At 39.2% G+C, this 18,852-nt stretch overlaps 1 protein-coding gene across 1 annotated transcript; it reads right to left on the reverse strand.

The window, feature by feature from the left end:
- Window positions 1–8,871: 8,871 nt before the first annotated feature.
- On the reverse strand, window positions 8,872–18,383 carry rbm41 (RNA binding motif protein 41). The gene is made up of 7 exons (XM_039777032.1): window positions 18,289–18,383; window positions 16,409–16,525; window positions 15,015–15,216; window positions 14,261–14,465; window positions 12,961–13,490; window positions 9,407–9,554; window positions 8,872–9,174 (listed from the first exon to the last, which is right to left on the reverse strand). The coding sequence occupies exons 1-7, from the start codon at window positions 18,294–18,296 to the stop codon at window positions 9,041–9,043; spliced, it is 1,344 nt and encodes a 447-aa protein (XP_039632966.1). The 5' UTR covers window positions 18,297–18,383; the 3' UTR covers window positions 8,872–9,040.
- Between the last annotated feature and the right edge of the window lie 469 nt (window positions 18,384–18,852).

The following is an 18,852-nucleotide window of genomic DNA, read 5'->3' on the forward strand; positions in this document are numbered from 1 at the left end:
TTTGAAAGTACAGCTAGCACCAACTCAGAGGAACAAGGAACATTTAAATCAAGCAGCATAAACTTTAAGGAAAAAAACAACCTTTTTGGACGAAAACATTTATTCTTATTTTATTTAGTTTCTTTTTCAAGGTCAGTTTTTGTTTGTGGAAGTATATGGTAATGAGGAAAACATTACTATCTTTTTCACTGATACACTGCGGTGTGTTCAGAGAATTGTGAGGGAAACTGACAATTTGGGACATGACATTTTGGAAAGATTAATTTCTGAGCTCAATGGTTATAATTATAATAATAATAATAATACATAAGTTTTATATAGCGCTTTACATGGAACTCAAAGACGCTTTACAAACAAAAGAAACAAACAAACAAACATACTCAGACGATCTCTTTCTTGCTATTGATTAACCAGCAGTTTGAAGAGGATGACAATCAGGGAAGCTTTGGTGTAGAGCTGAAGATCTTTGACCCGAACACGACGGGACCCGGCACGGGACCCGACAGGACCTGTGGACGGACCTTAGTTTCTATCATTTTACACGGGCTCGCGATCCGAGTTGCGCGCAGCAGTGCAGAACATTTTAGTTAGGAGTGACAACGCTGAAATGAATGAAGTACATTTTGAGACTTCAATGTTGTTGTTCCAGAAAATGACTTTATTTTCAATTAAACAGTTATGAACAGAATTCTAGAAACTGTAGACCCACTAGCCAATGACGGTAACCATGGCATTCTATTATTTTTTTAGCCTAGTGATCTCTATCAGTGAGCAACTTCATTAGTGTCAAGGCAATTAATAAAGGTTAATAAAAGGCCAGTGAAAAGTTTTCTTTTTAGTCAAATGATTATTCTATTCCATTTTATAAATAGATTTTATTGATTGTTATCGAAATAGAACATAACCAACATACAAGTCAGAACAGGAAGGAAATAAACCACCATTCACACCAAAATGACTTCAGGTAGCGCACGACTGTCCTTACCCCAACAAGTTAAAGAAGAGGAGAGAAAAGATAAATAAATTTAAAAATAAATAAATAAATAATAAAAATAATTAAATTAAAAAAATAACAGAAAAAACAAAAAATTAAATAATACAAAAATATATATATATAAAATAAATATATATATATATACACATACATACATACAGATATACATATATACATACATATATATATACATACATACCTACATACATACACATGTGAATTAAAAACCAAGTAAAAATAAAATCAGTCACCCTATACACATACCTTGCCTTCTCTCAACCATGTATAGTTGAGTTAAAATATAAATTTTACCAGTACACAAGACAATAGCAGGGGGGATGATTATTCCATTTTTAATTGTTTAAACAAGACATTAATAATGTATTAGGAAATGGTGAGTTATTGACAACGATGCCTCTTCAATTTAGTCAAGTTCAACAGGCAACAGATTTTAATAATGTATATTAAGGACTTCTTGGAAGTCATTCCTGACCAAATCCCTGAGTGTTTTTTAATGCAAAATCCATAGTTTCCTTAAAATCCTCGAATTTTTTCAGGACTGGCAACCGCAGGCAGTTAATGCATGTGTTTGCGGTGGGTAAATGACGGCCTTGTCTGAGGGGCAGCTCATGGAGAAAAACCACTGAAGGTAGTGGGGAGAAGCCCAGGGGTGGAATATCATTTGCTCCCATCGTAAAGGCCAGGATACCCCCAAGTTGCAAGGGTCCCTCTTGCTCTGAAAAAGAAATACACCAAAGAACACCAAAACCAAAAATTAAACCTAGCATGTAGAAAACTTTTAAAAAGGAGGGAAAGACAAAGACAGACAGAAGGGCATATGAAAAGATTTTTATTCCATAACTAGCAATAATACTTACCCTCAACATCCAGCAGGTAGTCCCTCCAAAATGCACACATTCCTCTGCCCTTCTTTTGTTCCTGCCCACTGCTGACAGTTCTAGTACATCCGCTGTGAGTGGGAATGGCTCATGACAAAACAGCGGTCTGAAAGCATCTGGGTGCATTCTTATTGCATCAAGAACACCAAGAGTCTTCATCCCCACCCTGAACCTGTAAAAATGTATCATGAGAAGATAGAAATATAATTTTTCAAATTGGATAAATTATCACACAGCACATGAAAGGGATGACTTATAAGACAGTTCAGTGTTTGTTGACTATGCAAAAAGGCCTTGTCTTTGACAACTATCTAAAACGTGATGTTCTTTAAGTTATTTTATATGATACATGCAAGCCTTTATTCAGAGTGTTTGGTTGTACATTGACTTTTAAAAATATGTTAAAATCTTTCATTATTCTTAATCCTTGTAAGCTGTTCAGGTCTGTGGGACCCGTTTTCAATGTTTGCTAAAATAAAAATGATGCTATTTATTATTTCTTCTAACTCAAACTCATTGGCCTTGGCTCATTTTCTTTGAAGAACATAAAAAATAACTTATTTTCAATTAGTGTACACGGTACACCCCCCTACACATAACTAATACAAATGAGGTGTTCGGGTCTACTGGACCCAAGTGTAATTATTACAGTGTAATAATTGTAGGTGCTATGAAACTTTGTACCTGCTATTCTCACACAAAGTTAAAAAATTGTTACATTTCAAGTACTTTCACCTGTTCTGATTAAGTTCTAAGAAATAAGCACCAATAATGATAATGATTGATGATAATGAATGAAAAATCTTGTTTCTATTTTATTTTTTTTTTTACCTTTTTTATAATTGGAGTAAATGGCAAATATGAACCATAAATGATGTATCTATCATTGGTAATTGAGCTTAAGTAAACCTCTGTTTAGTATTTTTATATACATGTTTATGGCTGTATTGATTTAAAAACCTAATAATGTGGTGGGTCCAACATTGGCTGTGGAACAAAAATATGAACACCTTAGAAGGGTTAATTATGTTTGCTAAAAAATGGAGTTACACAAACCTTTGAAGTGCTCCACTAACTCGATGAACCAGCTGAAACATGATGATATCCTCCACCAAGAGATCTTTGTCTTCTATGCGTTTCAAAGGCCTTAGACGCCCAGCATTGGCCAGATAATCTGTAATAAATCATTGTATAGTATGAACAACACAAGATTAGATATATTAAACTATATTAAACTGTTCTTTCCTGGAGGCCAGGCCTGTATGTGATGATGAAATTAGGTGATGCATGAATTTATATGAATGACATCTTTTATTTAACTCCTTTAATCACAGTAGTATATTTAGCACTGACCAAGCCTGGTTTAAACATTCATATGAAAGTCAGAAACAAATCACACAGATTGCAGAAATATAAAAACAAATATGTGGCTTCACCACACTTAATCAGGGCTCTCAAGTTTTGAAGACAGGCAAGAGTGACATTCTAAAATGCTTAATAAGCACTTGAGAGCCCTGCTTAGTAGTATTTAGATTATTATTCACTGTAATAAACATATGTAAACATGTATATTGCACTCGTTACTAATAATAATAATACATTTTATTTATATAGCGCTTTTCATGGTACTCAAAGACACACACAGGCTAAATATCGTCACCCAGTCAGATGATTGCAACTCAGCTAGCTAGCCAGCCGATGGAAGACCGAGCATTCTTATTTAACCTATCTTTGCTGTAAAACGCCCCCCCTACTCTCCTTTTACCCAAAGATAGGTGAAATCCAATAAATGCAGAACTACATTGCAATAAGCTGCGCACTGAATAGCAAATTACAATGTGTTTGAAATTTAATAACAGGAGCGCAGCAATGGGTATTACAATTACCAATATGCTTCCATAACTGCTGCTGCTAGCTGCTAGCTTTTTCTCCTAGTCAAAGTCAAATGTACATTGTACAGTAAATAAACTGTGGTTAATCAATCAATACATCTTATGTAAGCAGATTTATCAACTTACCTCTTCCTGGATTTCGACGACGATCTGGTAACGGGGTCCTCCGTGTTGCATTGAGCTAGCTAGAAGTAGCAGTGCTAGCCTGGAGCCAGGTCTGACTGGATTTGCAGTTCCACCCCTGAATAATCTCTGCATCTCCGAATCAGAGCTCTGTTGGACTTAATTTAATTGTCGAGACATCGTTGACAATAGCTCACCATTTCCTAAATTATTATTTAGAAGACCCACAGCTTCAGTTAGCCTCTCTCTATCCATTACAGCTCCACTTCAGCCAAACTATTATAATGACAGTGCCGGAATTTGACCGTCAAATACCGCTTCTTCTTTGTCAACCAATCAGGAGCTGAGTAATCAAACTCCCTTCCGTTTCAATCAAACTCCCTTCCGTTTCAAATCTATATACTCTCTCACATACACACTACTATACTCTCTCACATATACTACTATTGCCTCTCTCACATATACTACTATACTCTCTCACACATACACTACTATACTCTCTCACATACACTACTATACTCTCTCACATACAATAGCAATCATACACTCCTCACATTTATACACCTACTATACTCTCTCACATATACTACTATACTCTCTCACACATACTACTATACTCTCTCACATATACTACTATACTCTCTCACACTTACACTACTATACTCTCTCACATATACTACTATACTCTCTCACATACACTACTATACTCTCTCACATACACTACTATACTCTCTCACAGCACTAATATACTCTCTCTCACATACACTACTATAGCTACTCTCTCACATACACTACTATACTCTCTCAATACACTACTATACTCTCTCACATATACTACTATACTATCTCACATACAATGCTATACTCTCACACACACACTACTATACCCTCTCATACATACATGTAAAGGATGATTATTGTGTTAGTATGTATGGTGGTGTATATAAGATTTATAGTGTGTGTAAGACAGAAGTATGAATTACCTCCTATACGGCCTCACACACACTCCATCACACACACACACACACACACACACACACACACACACACACACACACACACACACACACACACACACACACACACACACACACACACACACACACACACACACACACAGAGCCTGTGGAAAGAAAACACACAATCCCTTAAACATACAGTAGATGATCCTGAGCACCTTTGTGTACAGATACAGTCTGTGAAACCAACATATAGGGGTTAGGCAAATAAGGTAAACACCAAATGACAACTCTGCAGTCATTTGTTACAATCATGATATTAGGTTGCATACCACTTTTCAGCATTTGTCGTCTGTAAATAGGCAATGGCTCTTTGATATCTGAGGTTTTAAAGAAATATGAAACATAAAATTGCATGAAAAATCATATTAGGCTGTTAGAAAAAGTCAACATGACCTCATTTTCTGCAGTAGGAACTATGTCAAAACTAATACAACCAAGAGTTTCTCTTTCAGTGAAGATTTTAGTTTCCTCAAAAACAAGACCAGCTTGGTCTTTAAGAGTTCAACTTTTGACATCGTTTCAATGCATGAGAGACACAAAGTGCATTCAAGCTTAGATTTCTTGCCTGACAACGCAGCGCTCAGTGCTTCAGTACATCACCGATATCAGTGTGAGGATAGGAAAGGAGATAAGAAGAGACACTGTGGGGATTATGTGTGTTATGTCTTTTAAACAAACTAACCTCTATGGATGTGCTTTTTTGGCCATTACTCTGTAAAAAGCAGAATAACCTGTAATGGCTGAATGGCTCCACCTAGTGTTCAAAAGAGGAATAACATTGAGTTTAAACAGGAGTCACCTAAATAGCATTTCAATTGACCTTCATGATTCACTGCAGTTGGATTGGTTAACATGTAGACTGATTGTACAGTGCTGCTCATGGGTATAGGAACCCATGCTCAAGTTGATTAAAAAGAGGAATAAAAAATCATCTTTTTCGAAATTGATCTTAATGCCTTAATTAAAAAAATGAGGAAAAATCCAACCTTTAAAGGGATACTTCACCGATTTAGCATTCAGCTTTGTATCAGTAGAAACCCAATAGTATTTCTGAATGACCGTGCCTCCCTCCCTCATGTCCCCCTGAGACGAGAGATTTCTGCATTTGGGGCCTGGAAAAAATCTTCCGATGACGTAAAATGACGATTTTTGCGTCATTGGAAGATTTTGGGCCAGAGACAAAGGACTACAGCCAGTAGTAGATTTTTTTTTTTAAAACCCCACCGCCTGGACGAGGTATTCTGAATGAAAACGACTGTCAGCCATCTTGAATCTTCGCTAAACAGGCTTTCGGTTTTCAGCAGAAAACATTTACAACAATTATCTGCATTCAAACTACCGGACGTGTGTACCACCGGGATACATCGGTACAGATCGGAGAATATGGAGGAAACGTTATTACAGACGCAATACTCGGCACACTACGGGAGCTTCGCCTGCACGGAGACCAGCGGTGTCGCTCAATGCCGCTAGCCGGCTAGGTGGAAAGCTAACGCTAGCTGTCCACCTGTCCCAGCCATCCTGCTTGCAAGTGTCTGCTCATTAAACAACAAGCTGGACTACATCCTCCTTCAACGAAAATCCCAACGTGAGTTCAGTGACTGCTGTGTTTTTGTTGTTGTGGAAACATGCCTGAACAACAGTGTACCGGAACCGGGACTATCCAGCTACCAGGCTGCTCCGCGCCCGTGGAGGTGGGCTGTGTTAAACGGACTGGTGTAGAAATAAAAACCAACTAGCTACTGCTAACTGCTGGTGGAGCTTGTGACTGTTAAATGCCGACCATTCGACATTCCACGCTAATTCACGTCTGTGTTTATACTCCGTGTTTAGCTACACCAATGCTAGTATGCGTTAGCTGAACTTTACGGATCCTGCTTGCAAGTGTCCGCTCATTTAGACCACAAACTGGACTACATCCAACTTCAACGACACTCCCAACGTGAGTTCAGAGACTGCCGTGTTTTTGTTGTTGTGGAAACATGCCTGAATAGTGTACCGGACTGTCCAGCTACCAGGCCTGCTAGCCCTCCGAGCTAGAGATGCTCTGTCGCCAGGTAAAAGAGGTGGGCTGTGTTAACACCGAGTGGCGCAGAAATGTGGTGATTTGTATCCATTTAACTGCTAACTGCTGGTGGAGTTTGTGACTGTTAAAAGCCGACCATTCTACATTACACACTAATTCACGGCTGTGTTTATGCTCAGTGTTTACATCCCACCAAGCGCTAATGCTAGTATGCGTTAGCTGAACTTTACGGAGCCTATAAAGTGTGTGTACTAAATGTAGCCTGTTTCGTATGTCGTTTTTATATAATGTCGTTTTTATATATGTTAAATGTATAACACCACTTGAGTCACTATGAAACGTTGTTTCGTGTATATGGTTGAAATGACAATAAAACACGCTTGAGTTGAATGCCTCTGTCGGTCTGTACGCGGTAGGCGCTTGGGAGTGGACTCAAAGCCGAAGCAGGTGCATTCTGGGATTTGGTGTTTTTCATCCATATAAGACCAAAACACATTTTCTGGCTTTTCTCGGCCTAGAAGGCACCAATTTCAATTTTTTTTTTTCACATTTCTACTACATAAGTGACCCAATTTAAAGATATATTCAGCTTTCCAGCGGTGAAATATTCCTTTAAGGACACCAATTTTCTTTGTGAATGAATAATGTATCGTAAATAAATAAATGTTCTTCCTTAAAATACAGGGGGCATAAGTATAGACACCCCTATGTTAAATTCCCATAGAGGAAGGCAGATTTTTATTTTTAACGGCCAGTTATTTCATGGATCCAGGATACTATGCATCCTGATATGTGATGATGTGGGGCTATTTTAATTCCAAAGGCCAAGGGAACTTTATCAGGATGCATAGTATCCTGGATCCATGAAATAAATGGCCTATAAAAATAAAACATCTGCCTGCTTCTATGGGAATTTAATATATGGGTGTCTATACGTATACCCCCTGTATTTTAAGGAAGAACATTTATTTATTCATGATACATTATTCATTCACAAAGAACATTGGTGTTCTCAAAGGTTGGAGTTTTCCTATTTTTTTTCAATTAAGGCATTAAGATCAATTTCCAAAAGATGATTTTTTTATTCCTCTTTTTAGTCAACTTTAGCATGGGTTCCTGTACTCATGAGCAGCACTGTAAGTTATTGCATATCAACCCAAATGAAAACTGAACATTGTGTCTTGTTTGTAGTGTTTATATAATCAAATATGTAAAATCTAACTACATTCATTCATGATACCACATGCTGTAAGTACTTCCCTCTGACTGAACAAGTAGATGTCTGGATTTATTAATGTCAGAGGGTTTAGTGTCTGTCTGAACTGCCTAGTCAGTTAATTTTAGAGTGAAAAGCTTTGTCAGTGTCTTCAAAAATGCTGGAGACAAAGTGGTAAAAATCTGGCCTAATTTTAGACATAATTATGAAGAAATATAATAATAATCAAAGAAATAAAAAAAAACACGTTTTACCTTTTTATTTTGATATACAACTATTATTAGTTGGTAAAATTCCTACAGAATCTCCTTTTAAAATGAAAAATATTTAATGGAAATGATATGGCTCTAAGGTCTGAGGCTTATAACTGCATAATGGTTACAGAAATGCCATTCATTCAATCAAAACTGGGATTATATGCAAAATTCAACCATAGAGCAAGCAACCATACAGGGGGCATTGTTGTGAACTTGTTTAATAGGTAGGTACAGTATAGCATGTCTAATGAAGTGATTTGTATTAATGCACTTTTGCCACCAAAGTCTTGTTAATCCTCTTTAGTTTTGTCTCCATTGTTAGTTTTCTTAATATAATTGGTGTAATTTTTAAGCCTGCTTGCTGACCTTTTCATAAATACTTTATCATCAAGATAATGATGAAAATGTTAACAGTTTCTGAAACTCTCATGACAAACTGCAGTTTGATGCAAAACAGACATTTATTAAAATGCAAAGATAACCACTTAATTTATCTAGAAAAAAATAATATACATATACACAATATATACAATCCCCTCCATCTCAGCCTGCTATTCACAACTCTGGAGCATCCATGTTGATGTCAGTAATACATTTTTTTTTTTTTAATGTTATTTCGCCTCCTTCTGCTTCTCCTTCTGTTTCTCTTCTTCCTGTCGCTCACGGCCAAACTCAACCACCAAAGGTTTCCCTAGCAACCGGTATCCATGGACCAACTGCAAGGCTTTCTTGGCTGTTTCAGCATCTGCCAAAAGAAAACAAATACAGCTACTAACAGATCTAATGTGTAATGTATAATGGAAAGTACACAGCTCAGTGCATTTATGGTTGGTCAGTGTGTCTGCCACTTTGGTCAAGAGTGAAATGGATTGTTGTCAATTCTGGTTAAAAAAACCATCATGACCAACAATTCCCTGGTTACAGAGGCAGCACACTGCACCACATCTACCACCTTTAGGAGAGAAACACTCTGTCACCTGGCAGAGTGATGAAGGCCTGACCCTTCATCCTTCCGGTCAGCAGGCGGTAAAGTACTGGCGGCCCTTTCTCCTGTTCGAACCTGGAGAACAGCGCCACCAGCTGGGCCACTGAGGCCTGCGCACTCAGGTTCTTTACACACAACACCTACATTGAGACACACAAAAACAAAAAAATCCTCATTAGTGGAGTTGGTTATGTATCTATATATAGTCGCTGCATTTTGACAGCTGTATGCATATCAGATCCACGGCACTTATACCTGTCATACCACTGTCCTACTGTGTTCAGTGTGCATGTGGTGTAGCGTTCTGTTTAAAAGTGCAGCTTTTTGATGTGGCGTAGGGAAATACAATTCAAGTTTACAGCAATCATCTTTTTCTTTTGACAGTCGGAAACAAGTCGAACTTCCTCAACCTGCGGATCGCGGAGGTTTTAAATGACTGCAAGATGATTTATTTCATTTTAATGATTCATTTTAGGAGTGTTAAAGGGGTGATAGAATGATGACCCTGTTATAGTTGAAAAATGACAGTTTGGAGGGTAAATAGGACATACATAGAACCTCAAAATCGCATTGACACCTCTTTCCTCTGCAAATCTCACTATTTGAAACTGCTGCTGAAAACAGGCGAATCTCAACAAAGCTAAAAGTTGACGTCAACTTCTCAATTCCTCCTCATTTGGCCCCAAAATTTACATAGGCTACTAACTGATCTGAGGTCAGTTAGTCTTCTAAATCTAGGTCGTGCAGATCTCTGCTATTCCATTACAAAATTCACTTCTGAGACTTTTTTATGCGAGAAATCAACTATGTAAAGCTCAAATATGGGCCGTTTTATGAAAATTGATGGCTAATTGCAAATTTGGTAAGACAGTGTCAGACTTTACGAGCTCCACAATCTGCCGGGACAGGTGGCGGCTGCCGGCCGGGTTTGCTGCCTTCCCTGTCGACCTCTCCCCCTTCACAGACTCACTGAGCTGGAGCTCTGTCAGGATCTCACACACGAGCTGCGCAGTGTACTTAAGAAAAGAAGAAAGTTTGGAGGTTTTGCAAGAATATTGAAAATGAACCACGGTTGTAAATGCAGTGTTCCAGACTGTACAACGGAACGGCCTACTGGCCCAGAGAAAAGGGTTTAGAACGAGTATATCGGACGAGAGGGAGTTGTGGATCTAACGTAGCGCTGCAGAGGCACTGACAGAAGACAGGCTTGCAGGGGTTCACTCTCCTCTCCCCACGCTTACTAGCTAAAAAGGGGAGTTGTGATTCTTTGGTGGAGGTTTTTTTATGTCGCAAGAGCAATGTTAGAACAACATTAGTTATAATTAAAGTGTCGAAACTTTTTTATTTTGTCTCGGCTGTTTTAGCTGCTGCGGCTCGCGCCTGGGCATGTCTGGGTATGTAACAGACAGTGTATCTGTGTTTGTGTGTGCGCTGTGCAGCGGTGTGTGTGTGTCTGTGTTTGTGTGTGCGCGCTATGCGCAGGGCAGCAGTGTGTGTGTGTGTCTGAAATATGAGACCTGCTATATCGTCTCCAATGTATTGTGTATGTGGTTCCTCAACCAGTCAGCGCGCAGCTCATCTAAATATTCATGAGCATACCATATTTGGAAGAAAAGCTGTCGTTCCAAATAGAGCCATTACACAGGGATGCATAAGGGCCAAAAAAAATAGCACCTGGGCCATTTTCAGCCCAACCAATTTTAAATGCCCTATTAGGAGACCTTAAGGAACAGTGTGAAATACCCTATATAATCATTCTATCACCCCTTTAAAGCAACACTGTAACTTTTCCCGCTTCGGGCCCCCTACAGGTTGTCTCATTGGAACTACAGCTTGCGCTAAAAGTTACATAGTGTTGCTTTAAGTGCCCCTTTAAAACACAAACAGTTTTTACTTGCTGTAATCACTTCTCCTGCTCATACTGGCCACCAAGAGATCCATTCCCAAAAGCAATTTCAGGTGATGGGGGACAGTGGACCTTTTTTTACAGCAGACATTTTTTCCTACTATGACATGTCAACATGTCTGCCGTGAAAAAGGTCTGTATCCACAGCTCTCCTTCTGTGCAAAAACAGTATATTATATATTCCAAAGTTTCTCTGAAGGTAACATGAGGCTTCAGCAGTTTGGATAAGACAAATCAATTTTTATATATATATATATATATATATATCTAAATAAATAAATTGATTTGAAACAACATTCTCTCTTTGTGTATCCTAGGACAGTGTTTCCTTGTTGTGCTGCATAGGAGAGACACCAACATAATGAGTGAATTTTGTACTAAAAAGACTTCAGAGGTTATTCACTTATTTTTAGGTTAGACTGCTAAAGTGTCATATTAGCCTCAGGTTAGTCTACAGTATGTCCTTCATGTTCCACTTCCGGGATTGCTCCGGTGTCACAGGAAATTCTGCTGGATGCATGTATGTCCGTTTCCTTCCACTTTCTTTGTGTTGGAATGTTAAACTCCGGTGGATTTATGAGGACTATTGTTGACCGCTCCTCAGATCTCTGCAGGGTTAATTGAGACAGCTAGTTAGACTATCTGTCCAATCTGAGTTTTCTCTCGCACGACTATTTTACAGTGGCTCCATATACCAACTGGGAACTATATTCTCAGAAAGGCGAAGCTCTGCTACTTGGGTGGAGTAATTTGCTTGCAGCACCTGAGAAGCCCTGTGGTGAGGAGCAGAGAGCCGCAGTGCTTCGCCTTTCTGAGAATATAGTTCCCAGTATGTATACGGTTAGAAGATGGCTGTGTCTCATGTGACCTTGTTATTTGTACGCGCTGTGACTATACAAATCACAACATGTAAATAGGAAAATGTTGGCATTATTTTGTCACTTGTTGGGAGCTGTAGGCTAGATGGAGCCGGTTGCCTCCAGGATCTGTGCTAAGCTAGGCTAGCGGTGGGTGCGTCAAACAAAGTTACGACACGCACCGAGATGAGAAGGGTATGTATGGACTTATCTAACTCTGGGGGTTATGGTGAATAAGCTAAAGTCCCAATAAGCCAGCGTGTTCCTTTAAATAAATGCCATTAAACCAGAGCACGTTTTTCTCTCATCCCAGAATGCTGTGTGGAGTAGCCAGACCCTCCCACGCTCCGCAGCGTGTGGAGGTAGGTCCGGCAAAGCGAGACTAGCCTCAGGTAAACTTTCACGACGGTGGATTTTGTCCCCCATCACTTACATTGGAAGCAGATTTAGAAAAAAATACTTTAATGGCCAGTATCAATAAAAGTAATGACTACAGCAATCAAAGCCTATTTCAATGTTCATATGGGCGCCAGACATACTACATATATTTAAGAAATACTTTGTAAACTAACTAATCAGATTTTTTTTTTTGTTAAATCTGTGGACTGGTTTTCACTGGTAAAAATGATTTCTCCGATGATAAATTAGTTTTCTTGTTAGATGTGTTGGTAACCATTAGCATTGTAGCTAGCCTAAAACAAATGTCTGAGCTATCCGTCAGGATCATCTGGTTTACGCAGTAACAATAAACACTTTGTGGCTTGTAGATGCAGCTGCTGATACCTTGGAGGGTATTCCCGGCTGGTAGCTTCGGAACCTCGGGATGCTCTGGATCCCTTCTTCAGATTCACGGTTTTTCAGGATTTCTTCATCTGAGATTGTCTCAATCTCCCCTCTGACAGTCAGTGGTCCCCCTGACCTGGACTTTGCCGCTCCACAGAGACTGCCGATTGGCTGGCTTATATTTATCTGTGGTGGAGCAGCCGTTGGTGGGGGCCCTGGTCTGTCCGGAACGGGCTGCTGCTCTGCAGGGTCTGAACTTGACTCGGACGATACTGACGAGCTACTTTTTTCACCCTGCAGTTCTGATTGATGGTCAGAGGATTCTTCTTCTTCTTCTGATTGTTTGTTGCCTCTCTGCGAGTCCTGTAAATGGTCAGGTATGTTTCTGTGTGTAGACAGGTGCGACGCTTCGGCTGTTTCTCTCTCCTGTAGCGAAACCTGTTTCCTCTCCTTGCTGAGAACGTCTCTGTAGAGAGAATCCATTGGGTCAGAGGACGACGCTCCCTCCTGGCCCTTTGGGTTATCTTCATCTGTGAGGGAAAATACCACAACAACCACCACAACAACAACAACACAGGTGAGATCTTCTGACATGGACTTATGGGACGTGACAGTGACTGTTTAACTACTATCTCTCTGCTCTGTTGTTCTGAACAGTTTTATTTATCGTCCTGTTTTTACATTTTCCTACTTTACTCATTCTAATTTCTATTGAAAGAAAGAAAAAAAAAAATCATTCCAAGATCGTAGGATGGATTTCTGCTGAAAAATTTGATCGATAACATCATTGCAGAAGTTGGAAAATGAAAGCACTGTTGCCAATCAAAATATAGGCCAATAGAAAACTTGTTGAAATTATAGATTTTACACACACACACACACACACACACACACACACACACACACACACACACACACACACACACACACACACACACACACACACACACACACACACACACACACACACACACACACACACAAAACAATCTCGATTGATAAATAGCACTACAGGTAAGAGGAAAAATATGTATTTTTGATTTTGGTGTGAACTATCACAGAAATGTGATAGTCACAGAAATGTGTTAGTACAGTAATTTAGTCTCTGTCAATGTGTCTCCTGTTTGGAGGTGAGAGGTTTTTGATCAATTCTTGGGATTACCCAATCTCACCTGCAACACTTTTATCATTTCATTTCACCTTTCGGTTTTGTCATTTCAAAAGCAAGTTCAGCGTGTCCCTCATACTGGTCGGAAGACATATAACACTGTTTAGTTGACAGCGTTCTGGCACTCCGTACCTCTATGGTAGAGTGCAGTGAGGAAACCCAGGCGGTCAGTTCCCTGGAAAAGCGCTCGTTCGATCTCCATCTCCCGGCGTGACAGCGGCCGGCTGGCGGCAAAGCGCTGTGGGCGGGACAGGAGCTCTGCCCTGGCTTCAATCTTGTCTCTGATCACCTGCAGGCGCTGCTGCTTCGCACCTGGAGCTGCGCACACACCATGGGACTGTGTGGGCACAAAGTCGGGGGTCAGATGTTAGTTGGTGGGATATTCAATGCTTAATCTGATTTACATAAATAGATATACATTTGGATGTTTTATTTGTTGTTTAAATATTAAAAGGACAATTCCGGCACAAAATGAATCTAGAGGTTAATAACATATGTGTAGGCCGGAATTGTCCATTATGCATAAAAATCAGCTGCCGCTTTTCCCCAAATGGAAAGCAATTTGGAATATTTATATATGTATTTATGTGGTGTACATTTTTCACCAGCTGTGAATGGAATACATTCTCAATATAATGGATCTAAAACAAAAAGGTATTAAACCTTTTTTGGGGCCTTATAGTTCCAAGCATGCAATCTAGTAGAAGATGGGAAAAAAGGAAACTCATCATTTAAACCTACAGGCAGATTTAGAGTTTCTAATCCGTGCGACCTGAATGTGTTTGTATTAAGAAAACCAGAGAAAATATGAGGAGAACATGCAAAGTCCACATATGTAGGGCCGGGAATCAAACCCAGCTCCTTCTGTCCCTCTGGCAGGTTTCACCTTCTCTGCTGCCTCCGGTACGTCTCTGCTCTGCCACTGCTGGATCTCAGTGTCGGTTAGGCCCAGCTCCCGCAAGCTGGCCAGCTCCTTCTCCCCATCCTGTAGGGCCTGGAACTGGGGGAGGCTTCTCACTCCAGCTGCCTGTTCCCCAAACGGCAGATAGAGCGCCGCCGGGGCGAAGCACTGCCTCTTGGCTACACATCTGTAGGACAGAAGTTATTTCAAAAAGTTTCACGAAGACTTTTTGTGCTCCAGCAGAAGCAGCTGCAGACACATATCATACAAAGTCACATATCCTAAACGTATTTACTGATAAAAAACATGGCTGAGTGAGTAAGAATATGTAGCCCCGGGGGTTGTATAAAAGAACATCCTCCAGGATGCTCTGTGGGCCACTGCGGAGGAAACATAACAGAGCATTTGATGGATGCTTTTATCCAAAGCACGTCACAGTAACAAGAGCGTGGGAGCACAGAGAGCTCCGGTGAGAATAAAACTGCAAACACTGCTTATTTTTCCCACTGAGCTACACAGGCAAGTTTTATTAACCCAATTCTACACAGAAAGGCTTTATTGACACAATTCATTGTCTTTTATTTTTACGGTCACTGTGTGACAGTAAATTCATCTAGAGAGAGGTTAACCGTAATTTGCACTGTCAAGATCTGCTATCAAGAGGCAGATTCCTGCATATATCACTACAGGATATTTTGCTTGTTAGTAGTAGGGGATGTGCTGCAGAATGTTTTGCTACATTGGTGCCATTGTACTGATAACATTAGGCAAGGGATTGAATTGTGGTATATTTTTGTATCTCAAATTTGTCCCAAGCCAGGTGGGTGTCTGCTAGCCTAGAAATCCAGACCCAAAGCCGAAAGATTAAGGGTCTGGCACTGAGTAATGAAAATGGCCCAACTCGAGGGGCGGCACCATGTATACATTTGAAAATCTCACTGCATGCAATTGGATAACACTACGACCAATCACAACAATACATGGGGTGACGTATCCAGAGCCCCATACGCTTAGCTACCAGCGGAGTTAACTGGTAGATTAAACTGTTGTCATCTGTTTAGCTCGCCTCTGAACCACCTGTATCAGATACACCGATGTGATTGGTGCAGCTCGGCGACAAAGGGCATAGTTAATGAGCATCATTACTCAATGCCAGAGTGACTCGCTGAGCAAATTCAAATTGTGCTCTCGCGAGAACTCTGGATTTCCAGGGATGGTGTCTGCAGCACTGTAAGAAACCATTAAATGGACTGTAAATCCATATGGAAACAAAATGTTTCCAAAGTTTATTAACAAGAAATGTCCGTGGATGTTTGGATTGAACTTTCTTTACACAGTACAATGCCATATTTTTATGATACAAACAGAGAGTTTCTGACCGGTCAATGTCAACTTCAGTGTGGAGCTGCTGCAGCAGGAGGCTGTGCAGCTGCCGCTGGCCCTCCGTCTCCTGCTCCTCAAGCAGCGGGCCGTCCTCACAGGATTGCCGGCTCACTCTGAACAACACAACACAGACGCATGAGTTCAAAAACTCAGTGGATGCTTATACAACAGTAGGTAAAGGACACATCCACCGTCAATACTAAGTCTTACTTTCAGGTAGCAGTATGACAGTATTCTGCCATTTGGTGGACACTTAAAGGACACTCACAGTACAGACTTACAGTACCACAACTAAACTGTTCATGCGTTTTAACTCACAAAAATATAACACATCAGAGAAAGGACTTTTGAATGAATACATTTTCTCTAAGGATGGACCATAGAATCAGGGCTGCAACTAACATTTATTTTCATTATTGATTAATCTGCTGATTATTTTCTCGATAAATCAAATTATTGTTTGGTTTATAAAATAGAGAAATTGTGAAAAATGGCCATCCCAATTTCATAAAGCCCTCTGTGTTGTCCTCAGATAGCTTGTTTTGTCTGACTAACATAGAACAAAGAAAAACAGCTAATCGTCACATTCAGTGTTGAAATGTAACAAAGTACAAATACTTTGTTACTGTACTTAAGTAGAATTTTCACGTATCTGTACTTTACTTCGTTATTTATATTTCTGGAAACTTTTACTTTTACTCCACTACATTTCCTAAATAAAATGCATAATTTTACTCCACTACATTTCCCCTGAGCATCTTCGTTACTCGTTACTTGCAAGCAATGTTTTCGCACGTTGGAGTGAAAGATTCTTTTTCACGATTTGAAAAAAAAATTCTGTTGTGTTGAATTTGATGTTCAAGAAGCATGTGGAAACCCTGAATATTAAGCTTTATTACGAGGAAGCCACAATAAAGTTCAGAATCAAAGTTTTACTTGTAATAATGAAGTACATTTAATATCAGAAAATTACTTTTGATAATAAAGTATAAAATTAAATTAAGTACAGTAAATATCAGATACTTTAAGACTTATACTCAAGTAATATTCTAAAAGGTGACTTTAACTTCTACCAAAGCAATTTTCTGGTACTTGTACTTTTACTCAAGTACTGCTTTCAAGTACTTTATACAAGACTGGTCACATTTCAGAAGCTGGAACTAATGAATAACGTTATGTATAGACATACAATTAACAAATAATCAAGCAGGATTGGTTAATAACAACATTGGATTCACAGGATTTTTGAATGTGTTCATCAATGTTCTATCAAAGGCATACATCCCCATCTTTTGTTTCATTTATAAACATTTTCTCCATTGAATTTCCAGATAATTCACTGAATAACAAAATATATATAGATATCATCAAATTACATGCTACGTAATGGAAAATTGTATCGATTTCTCCCGGCCCTAACGTTGAACTTTATGGTGTCAAATAAAAAGCGGGCAGCGAAAATACATAGTTAACGTTAAAGCTAACGTTAAGCTATTAGCTAACGTTACATGTGTTTTTCCAGGCACTCTGATATTGACTGTGCCTTCCCCTCGTGGAGGTTTACAAACCGCTTTAACTGGCTTTTGAGAAAGAGGAAAGATTGCTAACGTAACCTACTTATATTATATCAAACGTTTCCCTTTAAAGTATCTGTAATTTCCAAAGTACACGCTTGTAACGTTATGTGATAATTTGAGACCTCCAGCCTAAAGTAGGGCGAATGGTCGACGTAAAAGCTACAAATAAGACCTACGTAAGAGCTTTAAACTGGTATTTTCGGTCAACTAGATGTCGAACCAAATACTTTTGATTAAAATGCCAAAACTCTTTTAAAATGATTGGTATAATGACACTGATAACCGAAAGTTGTGTTTACCTTCGCATGCTTCCGCCTTATGCTTCCAGTTCCGGCATTTGGAATCATGGGAAATGTAGTAAAATCCCCACATGAACAATAATGAACTATAAGATATGTTTCATGGTTAAACTTGAGGAAAATAATGTCACAAAATATATTTTATGGCGTTTTGGGTTGAAAAGAGAGCCACGTGCATTGTTATTTAGTAGAAAAATATAACAAACGAAAGAAAAAGTCTATATATGATGTAATGTGATTTTTCAGCTGTTTGGCTGACGGTTTGGATATCCGCAACAGACCCAACATGTTCCATGCATTTTTTATGTTTTTTAAATATATTTTTATATATTATATAAATATTTTTAAATATCTTATAAAGAAAAAAAGCACATGCAAATATTTGCACGTGGGCTACCACACCCTACTTCATCAGAAGGGGTGTGGTTATTTACCCCATGCCAATCATCCGACTTGGCTGCCTTCCCTTTCTCTACAGTGCATGGTGTCATATTTATCAAAATGTAATGCTGCAAAGCCTTGCTAGATATATACTCTAGTCTAAACCACTCATACCCTCCCTAC

Source organism: Perca fluviatilis, chromosome 16 (assembly GCF_010015445.1).
Source record: "Perca fluviatilis chromosome 16, GENO_Pfluv_1.0, whole genome shotgun sequence".
Classification (NCBI taxonomy): Eukaryota; Metazoa; Chordata; class Actinopteri; order Perciformes; family Percidae; genus Perca; species Perca fluviatilis.

Coding starts and splice junctions, on each gene's coding strand:
- rbm41 (XM_039777032.1), bottom strand. Junction 14,466..15,014: donor TACCGGAGGCAGCAGAGAAG/GTGAAACCTGCC, acceptor GTGCCCACACAG/TCCCATGGTGTGTGCGCAGC. Junction 9,175..9,406: donor GGCCTTCATCACTCTGCCAG/GTGACAGAGTGT, acceptor TTCTTTTGGCAG/ATGCTGAAACAGCCAAGAAA.